Source organism: Balearica regulorum, chromosome 7 (genome assembly GCF_011004875.1).
Source record: "Balearica regulorum gibbericeps isolate bBalReg1 chromosome 7, bBalReg1.pri, whole genome shotgun sequence".
NCBI lineage: Eukaryota > Metazoa > Chordata > Aves > Gruiformes > Gruidae > Balearica > Balearica regulorum.
Window position 1 is genome coordinate 3011557 of NC_046190.1, and position 15822 is coordinate 3027378.

The following is a 15822-nucleotide window of genomic DNA, read 5'->3' on the forward strand; positions in this document are numbered from 1 at the left end:
TAACGTCTCCTCACTGGTTTGAATTTAAGGATACGTGATTTAACATCTCTTCCTGTGTGTACCTGGTTCATAACCAATGTCAAAGACATCTCGTGATTTGATTTTGTTAGAACTGGCACATGTTGGTAGTTCATCTATATATTATGAGCCTTTTTTAAAGCAGAATTGTTTATTCCATCCTCCATTAGCAGATGAAGAGCTTTCAAAGTGATTTAGCTATACCCACATTTTTTAATCTATAATCAAAACCTATAGTAAACTACAGCACTCTTTAGCTTTACGGTTTTAGAAAAACAGGGTTTCCTGCCTCCTCAGCTAAACCCACGTAGATTAGCAAATCAGCAATTCTTGATATAACAGCCACCAAGAAAAGCCAAAGACACTAAAGGAGTCTTTGAACGAATACCTGGTCTTAGCTGTAGGAAACCAAATACTCAGCATTTATTGGCACATCGATTAGATTAGAGCCTGCCACCACACAGAAACCCAAGTTCTTTGCTCAAGAAATGATGCATTAATTTATTACTTTAATTACTACTACTACTTTACTACTAACTGCGCCCACTAGAACCCCTGTGAATAAAATGGTGTCTATAAAAAAAAAGGCAATCAACTTGATGTAACCTGTTGTAAAAGTTTTGATGAATACAAGCTGTGCTCAAAGGGAGTTTTATTGACCATTAGATGAAACATACGGTTATATGGTTTAATTAAAAAAAAAAAAAAGAAAAAGTGTTATTACAAAAAGATTTTTGGATGCCTAACTAGTATTTTCATGGCAAGACAAGTTTTGGGAAGAGACATGTATCTTTTCAGGTACAGCCATTTTAAACTTCTTTCTCAAAATAGTTTTAAACAAAACAGCTTTGTCCATTTTTACTATTGGTATAAAACAGAACATGATAAATTGCTTTAATTGAATTTCTATGAAACAATAATCATATTTAAAGCTAGAATTTATTTTTCAACAACCAAAACATAACGAATGGTTCAGATTCTCAAAATGGAGCAAACAAGCAAACCCCCAAAGTACTCTTTTTACCGCAAATTCATTGTCTGGGTTTTTCTCTCCTTTTCGAACAGGGCGTGAATACTCAAACCGTTGGACTTCATTCACCCTATAGAAACTGAAAAAAGGGAAAAGCACAATCAAAATCAAATACTATCCATTTAGGAATTGCTGCTAAATTCTAGTACTTGAAAAAATGTTTACGCGCAAATATAAAATGCTTATGGGATCACTGTTATCCAGTGGGTTGGATGAAATCTCTGCTAATATTAAGAATATCCATGAAGTGTCCTCACAATTACTCCCCTCCTTGGCTGCGTACAGATTTGTTATACAACAACAGGAACTAGTTTAAGTGTTATAAAGGAGACTGATAAAATTGCAAAACCAACCCAAACTCACCTCACGATTTGTTCTGACACTGGCCTGTGAAATTTAGATGGTAAATCCAGTTTTGGCTTTACAGTAAAGCACTGAATATCTGAATTCAGAGGTTAAGAACTGAAAAGCGCATTTCGATGACGTGGAACAGGCAGCTCAATGGGAACGCAAAGAAAGGACAGAACAACAAAACGCAAGTGTTACACCCATCAAGGCAGAAGTGCAACAGTCTCCTGCTTGTGCTGGCCATAAATCCTCGATCCGTGTGGCTGCAGGAGCCGCTGTACAACCTAAGGATACACTGGCCGGAGGAGTTTTTAATGTCATCGCCCGGTGGAGACGTCGTTTTCATTTTTTCTGCATTTGGAAACTGAGTCAATAACCTTGCTTCGAAGTCTTCACGGCGTTCGTACTCCTTTCCCCGGTAAATGAAGACTTTGTTCTGCAAACAAATTGAGAGGTTAAATCTCAATACCGGTATCCTCAGAACTGGGATCTCAGAAGCATTGACTCCAATGGTGTTAAGTGAGATATTTTACATTCCTCACACTATGATATAATCAATAGTTTACAAATATTTTATGCCAATTCAATAAAGCACAAATGGATTTCCTTACCTCTGATTCAGTACTGAGATCATTAAGCAGGCGCTTACCTTCAGGCACATGAATAAACCACACTAAATTCAACGGGGTCTAAGCACATAACATCAAGGATCTATAAAACAGGCGCCCACTGAAAATGCGTTAAGACAAATTACGTCCTCTACCAAACCCAAGATCTCCCTCTGTAATTCCTCTCATCCACCTTCCACAGCTAATGGTGGAATGGATGTAAACAAACAGAATTAGGCTTTTTACACACAAACATTTATTAAAAGGCACTGAGGTGAGCAAGAGGAGCAGAGAAAAGTATAAACAGAAAACGATGCCAATTTTAGGAGGAAGGTCCAAAGATACGACTTTTTTTAGAAAGACTGGTACACCCCAGACTTCAGATTAGTCTATTAGATTTTTGCACACAGCCTAAGTTTTAAATTAAGTATATTGTATTTCTAAGCATTGGTTTCTTCTTTAACAATCAAGAAAATTAAGATATGTTTTATGCAGTCCATCTATATACTGAACAAGCACATTAAACTCTACAGAAAAATGTAAAACGACTTGCATATTTTTAACTGATCAAATGCATTAAAGAAAGTTTTGATATGAATATAATGCATCTGAATATGCTTAACCTGATTACTCATCTCAAAATGAACACTTGGTGAAAAAATTGTACAGCACTTACTAGAAAAAGGGTGTTAAGACTAGGGGTAGAAAACTGGAATAGTTTACATTTGTCCAGCTGGGTTTAGCTCTGCAATGGTGCATTTGGAAATGCAGAGTAGATGAAAGAATACTCTCTATTTCAGAAAAAAAAAAAAAAAAAAAAAAAGGCAGATGCCTAAGAAGTGTATATATACCTTTAATTCACAGGAAAAATTGCAATAATAGGAAAAGCTTGCACTGAGGATTTTCTCAATCTGCAAGGCACTTAATAGCCTCTTTTTCAGAGGTTTTTATCGCTCATTTATTACAAACTGACCAATCCATGAGGCTTTTGTAAAGCATGTGTTTTCCCATGCTTACAAAAAACCCTACTCAGTTGTGAAGAGAAAAAGCAGTTCAATACTAATGGATCAGATTAACACCACTGGGCACCGTATCCCTTTGTGCAATATAACACAGCGCTTAGTGGGAAAGTTGCGTTGTGCTCTCTGCGTTCGGCACGTATACACGTGGTTGTGGCAGGGGCTGACGGGTTAACCCACGGCCACCCCGCTGACTCGGTCAGGACAGCTCGTGGTGCTCTGGGATCCCATGGCAAACCCGCTCTGGATCATGGGATCTTCCTGATGTGACTTTATCGTACAGTCATCATTTTGAAGATTCCTGATAAGAATATCATAAAATACTAATTCAATCATTTTCTAGAAAAATGGATTGGTCAATCTTAACAGTGACTCCTCCTTACTGGATACTACTTTTTTTTTTGCCTGGCAAAACTGAAGAAATCACTAATATTTTACAAAAATCTTATTAAGGCTTTTTTACTTAAAGCATCACGACCATTTTTTGCTGTTCGATGCTTGATAAAAGCTGTTGCACGTAGATTACCCTACGTGTATTCCAAACACCACAACAATTCTTACTTATTCCGCACTGCATCCCTTTTAAAGTTGGTTTTTTGATGCACACGGCAGCTTGCACATCGTCATCACGCCTTTGCCTCTGTTGCTAACATACGGCGTTGCCAGTTTGCAGAATTGCATCTCACAAGCTTTGGGGCAGCTCCGGGACGGATGACCCTGCCACCCCCCTGCACGCTCAGAGTCTCTGGTGCGAGTTGCCCAGCCACAACGTGGAGGAGACCAGCAGTGGGCTAACATCCGAGAGGTCATCTCCCAATTTTTGTCCAGGTCTGCACACTGCAAAATTCGCTCTTAGCCTGGCAGGATCTGCTGGGGTCAGGTTTATGCCTTTCTACTGCAAAGAACTGATAACTTGCTGCACTTCTCAGGCAGGATACGTGGTACGAGTACACCTGTAGTACGGCATCCCCGGGCGCATGGAAAGCCACACACACGTGCTGCTTCTTGGGACCATTCAAGAGTTTCAATTTCTTCACATGGGCTTTAGTTAGTTGGTGGAAAAGGAGGCTTTTTCCAAATGAACACCTGATTACTCTAAGTAAATGTTTTATTTCTTGGGATTTTTGAAAGCCTTTTCCTCCTTCTCCAAATACTTTCAAAGTTTCTGTCTGGATATCTGATCGTAAGATTTCTATGAGGGATGATCATTCTGAAGACAATTCTTTTCTGAAATCGCCAAATGTTTGTTTCTTTACTTTTAATGCACCATAAATATATTTTTACATCCACTTTTAATACACCATGAAAGACCAGCCAAGCACAATTAACCTGACAAAACCAGCTTAATCAGCATCCACTGGCTTTATGCAGTGAGCCGGGCTTCAGCACAGGCTTGGGCTTGCTCCCGGTATTTATCATGGCATAATCTGAGAGAGTTAACATGGAATTCCTCAGTTACAACCAGGAACTCATTTCCTAAAGGTGTATTTCCAGGAGGAAACCTACTACCAGCCCCTGGCCTGAGACTAAATCTCTCTGAGTCTCCTGGAAGATTAAGGCAATTCAAGAGACAGAAGAATAAAATTATTACTGCTATTCTCAGATTATTCTCTGAGTCCAGAGAACCACGATACAGATGTAATTCAGACGTGTTAAATCCCCACCCTCCTTTAGCCACTAATTCAACTCCACAACATTCCTGGTATCAGTGGAAAAAATCTCAAATGTTATTCGACTTATGTTACCGGCATCACCCAACTGACATATGCTTTAAATTGACACATGACTCATGAAAATCAATGATAACAGATTGCTTTTCAAGGTATCACACACATCTCTGACACCAGGCTTCATTTTAGTGACTGCGCTGAAAAGGACACTCACATGAAAACATGGTCACATACAAAAGGCTTCTCTACCACACTCACATATCTATATCTATATCTCTATATACCTGTCAGGCAAAAATGTCATCATTTCAGATGGTGCTGGTTATTACCCTGATTTATGGATTGGGTGGTATATCTTCATTTCTAGTGATAGCCTGAAGAAGTATAAAGGACTGGATATGTTTGAAGAAAAAGCTTCTCTACTAAAATTCAACTATTCTATATTAGAAACTGGAAAGAAAAAAACAATGTTTGTTTTATACACCTAAAAAACCCAACTACCGATGTTCGGTAGATTGTAAATAACAGACTGACATACAATAACGTATACTTTCTCCACAACCGAGGGAAATTTCCAAGGCAAGAAACCTTTCCTTGCCTTGGAAAAAAGTGGGCACTTACCCTTATGAATGTTGGAAATCCCTGGCCGTAGTACCCAACAGCAAAGTAGTCTGGTTTTGGTCTTATGACTTTCACAATGTTCTCATAGAACTGGGCTTGCTTTCTCTGCAAAATAAATAGGAAGAATTTTAATGACCTAAACTTGAAGGAGATTCCTTACACTTAAGATCTAGATCTCTTTCATGTATACCTCTAACTTAAAGATGTACAGGTTTCATTTGCCTTTTTCTTCACCTTTCTATCAGATATATGCCAATATTTTGAAATACTAGACTCTGTAGCCATTGTTTTTTATGCTTATCATGGTGAACCTCACTATTCCATATCCAATATGGAGATTTTGATGAAGGTCAAGGATTTGCAAGGCAGCCTGAATTCCCGTTGTGATGCTGCCGATGCCAAAACATTGGAATGATGAAGCACATTCCGCTACAGCAAGCTCATCCCAATGGTGCTGACTTCTCTGTTTTCGGCTGTTCCATTTCATTACATTTTTCTACCACTTCTTTTCCATATTTACAATTATTTATTTGCATATGGAAAGCACGCAGTTGAGAACTGCAGAAAAATATAACTTTTGGATTAAATACACACATGTCGGACGCCATCTGTTTTCAAAGCGGAATCCTTCTTTATCTCAAATGATGAAATAATAACAAATGTTCAGCTTTGGACGATCTGTTCATTAACTTATTTTTAGTCTATTTCTTTCTGTAAGAGAATGAATTCTGATTTCAGGAGAGCTTTATTACTGCTCCCATACGACAGGTATCACTATATGGCAAGAAGACTACAAGGGCCCAGATCTGCCATGTATTTCTCAGTTCACCTGTACCAAAACTATTTTGTCCTCTGTGAATTGTCTTAAGAGTCTAATATTTAATATTGCTTGAACAAAAGAGACAATAGGGAGAACAGAAAGAAACAAAAAACTTTTAAATTTTATTATGGGGGGGAAAAAAAGAGCTTGCATGCTAATGCTATTTAGCAGCAGCAACAGGAAAAGCCGATGGGGTATGTGAGACCTGACTCGTACGGGAGCGTGAATTTTGATCTTTGCTTTATTAGAGATGGATGCCCAGTCCACGCTGGTACTAATTTTTATGACATCTCTCTCAATTTCTCCTGTCTGATAAATAAAGAGCAGATAAACTCAGATGTTTGATGTCAAAATCAGAAGTTCTGGGTCTCCCCTATTACAAGAGGGAGAAACTCCATTTCCATGGCAGGTGAACCATACCTGGTTTACACCACTGCCTGGAATTATGTCACTTAATGTAAACAATAACATATGGACTGTGTGAGAGAAATGCTGAAAAATACATAACTCACTATATTGTCCATCAGCTGCAATGTATAAAGTGCAAATTCAGACTTCTCCAAAATGAATACAGTATGACACGTAAAGAGGGGTTGTTTCCGTGACAAAGCTGTTCCTCAGCTAGAAGTGATTCTCATGGGTCAGATATGATCATTCACCAGTGGGTAGCTACTCTCCAAGTCCCTCATTTTTAATTTTCCATCTCTTTTATGCTTGCACATCTGACACATGAGAATCATTTCCAGCTGAGGAACAATCTCTACCTGATTCCTTTTATATTGAAATGAAGAACATTCTCTACTGAACACAGCCCTAGTGACAGTGGCAGAGGCAGCAGGCCAGGGAAGACTCTTCTGGCATACCGTAACGCCTGAGAAATGTTCTAGGTAAACATCCTTTACCTCCTGTAGTACAAAGCAACGTGAAACCAGGCTCCAGATTCGCCAGGCAAATCAATATAATCAGTCTGTCGCTAAAATCAGTTAAAATGCCATCAAAAAGGGATATAAATTCAGCTCTAGAGAGCTGGAGGACAGAACTGTGGACAGAATAAAGAACATGTAGAGGAGTGAAGAAACCATAAAATCCAGAGGATTGGTATTTACCTTTATTCTTTCATCCCCAAGAAAGGAGATTCTGGGGAGATGGGGATGGAGATGCTTCTGGGGAGATGGCTCCTAGCCATCCGCAAACTGAGCATCAGTGTCAGCGGAGAAAGAGGGTGCAATGACACCGTGTTAATGCCCGGCTCAGATATACAGGGATAAAGAAATTTCCATGAAATTAAGGATGATGTACTCTGGTGAGTGCAAAGGTAAAACGTATCAAAAACTCAAAAGTCAAGAATTTTCAGAAGCAAACTGGAATCATGTCCCAACTCCTGTGAAAACGGCTGAGAAGTTAGGAGGGACGGTGACAACTGCCATTTATCTCTTTGGAGAAGAGCAGGAGAAAAAAAAAATGGTGCAGGCATAATGAATGGGTAACGTCAGGGCAAAAATAACTGACTCTAGACATGAATGCTTGGGATTATTCATACCTAAAAAAAGAAACGTGAATATGGAAAGACACTTGAGAGAGAATGGGGATTTTTTTCCATGTTCCCATTTATATTTAAATTCCAAATTTCCTTTTATACCCCAAATAAATCAGCTTAACATTACCGAAATATTTTTCTTTCAGCTAAAAAAAAGTAAAATTCAACCTTTTTCAGGCAGTCCAGTGGTAGCCAGTTAATCAACATTTGTCCAACAAAGCCACAGCAGGCATCAATTTCTGCATTTCACTGTCATAAGACATTTTTTTCAATATAATTAAAACTCAAAAATTAAATTCTGAAAAAATTGTTGCAGTGGCTATGTCATCAAAAAAACCTACCAGCAGTTCACTGAGTTGTTCATAATCAAACATTTCATTTTCATACTGTTCTGCAAGTTCTTTACCCAAGGCAATGGCCTCTTCCCACATCTGTTGAAAAAAAAAATCACAAAACAACAACAAAAATCCTGAATTACATACCTTGGTTAAACAACAACATTGGAATAAAATAAATCTTAATAAAACACAACAAAATGCTTTGTGTCACATGCCTGAAAACACTGTGCATGGACTGTGCCGAATGGCTGTGGCAGCATTACCCACACGTCTCTATTCGATGCAACTCAAGTAAAATGATCAAATCGCTTCAGAAATGAGGTGCCTCCTGCTAGCCCAACTGGATATCCAATAATCTGTAAACACAGCCTGCCCACAAAGAAACCCAGAACCTAGGACTTTGGCTAAATGTTGTTGATAGATTATAGTTCATAATCACCTCTCCCTCTAATATCTATAATCTATGTTAGACGGGACAGGCAATTTGCAGATATTGTTTTGAACAAATATGCATTATATTTCCATTGGTTCTTCTTCCTCTCTTGTTCTTCAACCATGAAATTCAGCAGCCGCTTCTACTGACCCAAAGAAATTTAACAATATCCTTCAGCTCTTCAAAAGCCAACAATCTTAATGAGGAGCAGCAAGAATGTTTTTAAATGCATATTTTTAATTTTTCCTCCTTTAAACATAAAGAACCACTCAAACCCAAAAATATGCTTAAATTAGCACACCAGGATATCTAAGATCAAACTTGATGATCTGCCTCTGCTGCTGAGATTTGGCTGACACTGCTGACCTCACTTTATTAAAAATATAAGATTTGGAATGAGTTATAAATCCATTTGGTTCATATTACCCTTCATTTTAAATTTAAATCCCCTGACCATACCACCTAATTCTCCTCTCAGCATCAGGCCACATGTTCCTTGCCCCGGTGAAATACCGAGATGGCTGCAGCTGCAAAGAGTAGTTGGATGAAGAAGGGTTGAGGAAAAAGGCTGAACGCACATTTCCCCATCGCTCCCAGAAGACATCCGCCTTTGGGAACAAAGAGTTTGAGATGAAGCACCACAACTTGCAAAGATGGTGGGAGCTGGATGCTGGGCAGAGGAGGGAGAGGAGAGGAACGGTGCTCTTGGGGAAACCTTCACGCACGCAACTGTTTCCTGCATCCATCCCGCACCCAGAGCCCCCAGTCCCATCTGGTTTAGCACACTGCATAAATAAGAAATATTTCACCTCCCCAGACTCCCCAAAAACCAAAAGCCTCCCAAAACATACAAATAAAATCCCACCACTAAAAGCCCAAGATCAACGTTAGGTGAATCTTGTGTTTGATCTGCACATTGAAATCACATTATTTCTTAGTATATCAGGAAAACTTGGAAAAAAAATAAGCCTTTTAGGAAAATACTTAGTTCTAGATGCTGATTTAAAAATAAGAGTAAAACATAACAAGTTTCATACGACTGTCAGGATGACCGAGACTGCTGCCAGCACTGGCTGAGGAGTCAGGCAGGGCACAGCTTCCTGTGTTTTAGCGGCACAAATAATAGACTGGGACGTTCAGTATCTGGTTTTTTCCCAAAGAAAGTGGCAATTTGGAGCCCAGCCAGGCTCCAAGTTCAGTAAGTCTTCCCCCATGTGTAACATGCCAATGCCACAACAGTAAGACGCGGCTGGGCTCTCACCGGTTTGCTCCTCCCTGGAGCAAATTTTCAATTTCAAGTGGAGGGCACAAACCGAAGGATGGACTGGAAGATTGTTCTGGCAGACTGAGAGGGAAGGGATGGAAAGCAGCAGCCTGAAGGCCGGGAGCTACTCATGGTGGGGAGATGAGGAGCTGCAAAAGGAAAAATAGTTACGGGAGATCACAGAAAGGACAGAAATTCATGCTCTCGAAGGAAAGGAGGGAAGTAAGGAGAAAATATGGGCTAGAAACTACACTGGTATGGGTGAGTGAGGGAAAAGGAGCTTTTGAGTCCTAAAGAAAACAAATGAGCAGATGCTTGGGCAAACAGAGACTGAGCGGTGACCTAATTTAAGACAGAAAGGTGATGGATGCTGACAAGGGGTAGATCCTGGTACCTACATTAACTTCCCCTTACAGCTCCACGTGATGTTCGACCCCTTCTCTTGATTTTTCTCAATTCTACAACAGGCTTCATAATGTTATTTATCTAGGGAAGAGGACTGGAATAAGCATGAGTTACCTCATGTTTGTAAAGTGCCTTGAAGATGAAAAACACATCAGAACGACTAATTACAATCACTGTAATGAGGGATCACGTCTGCAGGAAATCACGAGGCAGTTTCTACAGTCTGCAACGCAATTTTTGCAAATGGAAGGATCTGAATGTTTTTACCCCTATTATGTATCTAATCTAGAATGATGATACAGAGCATATTTTTATTTCTAAACAAAAAATAACATGTATTTAATAGCAAAGGCATATTTGCAGAAAATGGAGTATATTCTCATATACTAAGCTGAGTTAATTTTGACTCAGAAGAGCAATATACTACAAATTTATAGAAACTAAACTAATATTCCGTTGTTTGGCAAGTCAGCAAGTGAAACATTTCAAAATCACTTAACCTTTCTTTGCTTTGACTGCCGTTTTCTTTTTAACTTCAGTCATCCATAACTTCTGCACATTTTCATTTCAAAGAAAATGGCATTACCGTAACTTTCCTTGCCCTGGTTCTCTGCTTGTGTGTTCCAGATTTAACCAGTCCCTCTCCAAAACCAAAGCACTTTTACTTTCTTTTCCGTTGTGAAAATATTTATAGATGATCTTAGGCAAACAACTTGGGAGCTCAACAAGACTGGAAATAAATGGAAGCCTAAATAATTTTAGATTTGCATTGACACTGTAAACAAACTCATTCAGTTCTCCCACTGAATCCCGAATAAGCACAGACGTTGCGATGCGTTCCCAAAGCACGTCTGGCAACTCAAAGCACCGGCTGGGTACTAAGGCTGTACCACTGAATGCAAACTAATTGTACCTGATCATCACGAGGCAGGGGACTCTGGATTAGCGGCAGGAGAGAGGAGGGGAGGAGAGGAGCCAAGGGGGCTGAAACGCCGTGTTGGTCACACCACTGCAAGCCCATCCCAGACTGTCATCTGTACTGCTGCAACACCCTGGAGCCCATCTAAACTTCAAGACATGGAGCTGTTGGAGCGAGTCCAGAGGAGGCCACAAAGATGATTCAAGGGTTGGAGCACCTCTGCTCTGGAGACAGGCTGAGAGAGTTGGGGTTGTTCAGCCTGGAGAAGAGAAGGCTCTGGGGAGGCCTTAGAGCCCCTTCCAGTCCCTAAAGGGGCTCCAGGAAAGCTGGAGAGGGGCTGGTGACAAGGGCAGGGAGGGACAGGCCAAGGGGAATGGCCTGAAGCTGCAGGAGGGGAGATGGAGATGGGATCTGAGGCAGAAATCCTTCCCTGTGAGGGTGCTGAGGCCCTGGCACAGGGTGCCCAGAGAAGCTGTGGCTGCCCCTGGCTCCCTGGCAGTGTTCAAGGCCAGGTTGGATGGGGCTTTGGGCAACCTGGGCTAGTGGAGGGTGTCCCTGCCCATGGCAGGGGGTTGGAACTGGATGGGCTGTGAGGTCCCTTCAACTGAAACCAGTCTGGGATTCTGTGATTCCAAAAGCAGCCCAGCACTGTCGAAGGCACTGCGCACAAATCGATGCCTACAGGTAGCACAGCACTGCCACTGGTTAAATGACAACTTTAGCAGAATTAAATCTTGGTTTTGATTTTTTTTTTTTCCCCTTCCCACCCCTGTCAGTTGAGACTGTAAACATGCTGGAGTGGAGGCTGCGTTTCCGTTGTGCCTCCCCCAGCCCGAACAAACCCTTGAGATGTTACTGAATATTAAAATTAATAATGTATGTTGTAAATGTTTCAGAGCCTAAAAAAATGAATCCTCAAATTAAAGATGATATAGATTTAGATCATCTACAATATACATGCAGTAATCACACAATCCTAGCGTTCTTCCTAGTAACCATTCTCCTACCTGTAAGTGGAGATGGACAGGAAAAACCCCAGATAGTATGAACAACATTTGTTTCTGGTTTACATTACTGGAATTACTTTAAAAATTCTTGAGAAGTTAGTTTAGAAGTTATACTGCTCATATTTTGTCACATTATTTTTAGCAGAACACTTTCAGGTATAGGTAAGAGATAAAACTATCATACTGCAAATGCACGACAAAGCGCCCCACTAAGAGAAAAGATTCTTTCAGGTTTTGCCAGCGCCTAACCTGGCCTCTCTCCAGCCAAGGGATCTGCCTACTTTTTGTTGCTACTACCTCTTAAAAACCCCACTCCGCTCCAACATCTCTATTTTGAAATCCAATTGTCCGGTTCAATCCTCCAAAGGAACGATAAGAAGTTGTATTATAAAACTCAATTTGTACCACGGCAAGTGCCCTGAACTCCAGAGGACCACGAGTCCATTAACCACCCGGCTTCTCCCTCGTGCAGCTGGACCACACCACCTGCAGCGTCCCCGACAACAAAACCACAGCCGGTAATTTTTCCAACGTCGTAACAAAAGCAGGAACCGTGTGTTTAAAATCCCCCGCACAGCCCCCCGAAAAACATCTCTGTTTACTACAGAGCAAATTTATTCAGGTGAGGACAGCATGGCTGTGGCAAAGGATCCTGATAAATGAAATCTATATTCTTGAAGGTCAATAACTCCCAATCTGCTGCCTTGCAGATTTCCTGCCTTGGAAGGTTTCCCAGGTTTGCCCAGGACACGGCAGGTCTTCTGGAGGAATGAGCCGTATGGGGAGCTACTACACAGGATTTGTACGATGTACAACTCATTAATGCGAGAAACAATTTATCTGGAGAGTGTACCAGAGAGAGAGGTTGGCGACAGTGGAAGGAAAATGCTTCTTTTATACTCAAGCCGTAAGAAAAATATGTATAGCCTAAATTTAGTTGTGTAGACATGAGCTGTAAATTGTTATGGGAAAGACTTTGAGGATGCAGAAGGAGATATTTTTAAGGAAACTTAGCACTTTATTTTTGAAGCTGGATTGCTTTTGCCCAGAAAGAACCGCATCATCCAATTTAGGTTTTGAGGTTCTTTAACAGCAGCAAAGAAGGATCATAGGATAGTTCTTAGTTCCTGCTGAGTTAATGGTCAGTAAAAATGAAACAGTCTAGGATAAGAATATTATCATGCAATATTCTGATGTATGAGGGACATTCCAAGCTGTTTAAATTTCAGATAGCGTTAATTAACCATCACATAAACTTAGTATTTATTTTAAACCAAATGTTAAACCACAGTATTTCTCTACTGCTGGTATTGCATTCAAGATGTGTCAGATATAGCCATTGGAAACCCTTTAAAACAACTCGCTTATTCATTTGGAACATGGTCAAACACTGCATCTTTCCTCTCTGAAAACTGCCTCTGTCCTTCACAGCTCTCAGGACGGGCTTACGGTCTGGCGTGCGATACGAGCTGGACATGAGCCTCGCGCTGATTTTTGGCAAACAGGTGAATTTCAGCACTATCCTGTTAGATGGAAGAAAAAGCCATTTGATGCCATCCCACGAGCCAGAACAAGGACATTTTAAGCCAAAGCCTGGCATTGACTGGGTAGTTTCAAATATTTTGTGTTTTGTGGCTCCAGTAAAACAGTAAAAGGTGGGTTTTTTGGGGGGTGGCAAAGGAGGGAAATAAATGATCAGTGTGCATTGATTTTTGTTTTCTCCCCAGAACCAATGCTTTCAATTGATGAAGGAGCAGTGGAAACCATGTACCGATTTATAGACTGCAGCAGCCACTGGCACACTTGAAACACCCTGCTGTTTGTGCATTTTCCCACGCAGGAGTAGGAACGCTGCTGCTTCCTTTACAGTTCCAGAGGCCACACGAGCCTGTTTAAAAATGATATCTTATCTTTATCAAGGCCACCGAGTATTTCTTGGCTTCAGTAGTTCATTAGCATTGACTAACGTCGACACGGGCAAAATTCAACCCCCTTCCCTTGTCACTTAATACCGCCACTATTTTTCCTTCTCGTCCTGAGATACTCTAACCTACCAATTTTCAGTAAAGTCTCTGGATTAAGGGCTTTGTTGAAAATTACAAAGCTTCAGCAGAACACAGAAAGAGCAAACACTTCAAGCAGTTCAAAGGACAGGTTGGACTGCCGTGATAAGCGTGAGGATAAGGCTTTTAAGGGTAAAAGCCAAGAGAGATGGAGATGAGACTGGAAAGTGCAACGCAGTGAAGAATAATAATCTGGGAGAGAAAACTATGTGTGTACTAGGGAAACCTGGAAGTAACAACATTTCTTTTTGGAAACAAGGAGCTTAGAAGAGTAGTGAAAAGTATTACTAATAAGGAATCAAATCTATAAAGTAGAAGAACAGCAAAATGCGGAAGTGGTATCTGAAAATGCTAATTTACTAAACGAGAAAGGTGTACTTCAGCTTTACAGAACATTGGTTTAAGGACCAAAAGTCATATATAAGTAAAAAAGTAAGCTTCTGAAGAATAATATATTGAAAAATAGAAATCAAAATGAGGACTATTAAATGGGTCTTCAACTACAAGTAACAGGGATATTCACGGCGAAGGTATGAATAGTAGGATTTTGTTCTCAGCCCAAATGAGACGCCCACACTCCTGCTTTCAGTGCAAGCCCACACTCCGTAGGATTAAATTAGAAATTTCTTCTGGTCTAGAGGTGAGAGGTCCACTCCATTCCAGTCGGTGCATGGAGGACTACACCTTCCTCTAGATTCATCTCATCATGAACGCTAAGATTTAGGGAATAAGCTGTAGGGTTGGTCTTCACTTGAAAAGCACACCGTGCATTCCCCCTGGGAAATTATTCTGCTCAGAGAAAGGGATCATGATTTTCGAGAGGCTGAACTACACCATCCTTTAAAAAATAAAAAAGCCGATGTTTTAAACCAAAATGCCACCTTTTAGGAAATCCCTCTCCTCCATTTCTTCTACATAATGTTTCTAACCACATCTACCTTCCCTCTCAAGTCCAACGCGTCCCATCAGGCAGGCTGGAGAGGAAGAGGCACAGGCTCACCAACACTTTAAAACAAAACTCCTGAGTTTCTGTAGAAGCCTGGAAATAGCTCTACAGCTGTCCAGGGTAAAGTGACCTTCTTTTGACATCTTGTTAGCTTTATGGGAAGAGAAAGCAAAGTAGTGGGATCAATCCAGAGTTGCGTTGCCAGGCAGAGACACAGCCAAGCAATTGCGGTAAAAAAAAAAAAATAAAAAAAAGGACAAATTGGTACAGTCTTCTAAAAATGCACAGCAAACGCTATTTCCGATGTGTTACTGCTCATGGAATGGCACAGTTACAGTAGCTGCTGGACTACATTTGCAAACTGCATAGGTAAATGTAAGAAGTCGATTTAAACCCAATGTCAGAACATCCCAAATGAGAGGATTACCTGAATCTACTGTGGAAACCTCAACTTTGAGCTTCCTGACATTTGAAAATTCACATAAGATGCTCATATTCTCAGTGTATATTGATTTTTTTCCTTGTCACTGAACAATACAAAAATGTATCACCAACTTGAGTGACCAGAAAATGAGAGAAGAAATATCTGTAACTAGGAAAGACTGCTTTGAAAAGGACTCTTCTCCTCGCACACACACAAAAATCACGCAGGAGTCCTATCACTTGAGTTATGCAAAGGAATAGAAATAAGTAATCACAGTGATCCCTTCGATACCATTGCTCACCAAAAATGTTTAGAATGAACATGCAGTTGGTTAATCTAACTGTAAGGGAAT

The 15822-nt window shown here is 40.4% G+C and overlaps 1 protein-coding gene across 3 annotated transcripts in view; it reads right to left on the reverse strand.

Annotated features, from left to right (window-relative positions):
* Positions 1–15822, reverse strand: part of DOCK1 (dedicator of cytokinesis 1) — a 306953-nt gene that overhangs the window by 38178 nt on the left and 252953 nt on the right. For all 3 annotated transcript variants that reach the window (XM_075757636.1, XM_075757638.1, XM_075757637.1), the window contains 5 exons: positions 8013–8102; positions 5315–5419; positions 1691–1832; positions 1412–1490; positions 1043–1127 (listed from right to left, as the gene is read on the reverse strand). In XM_075757636.1, coding sequence (XP_075613751.1) covers positions 1043–1127; positions 1412–1490; positions 1691–1832; positions 5315–5419; positions 8013–8102 — 501 coding nt within the window. The remainder of the gene's footprint in view (positions 1–1042; positions 1128–1411; positions 1491–1690; positions 1833–5314; positions 5420–8012; positions 8103–15822) is intronic.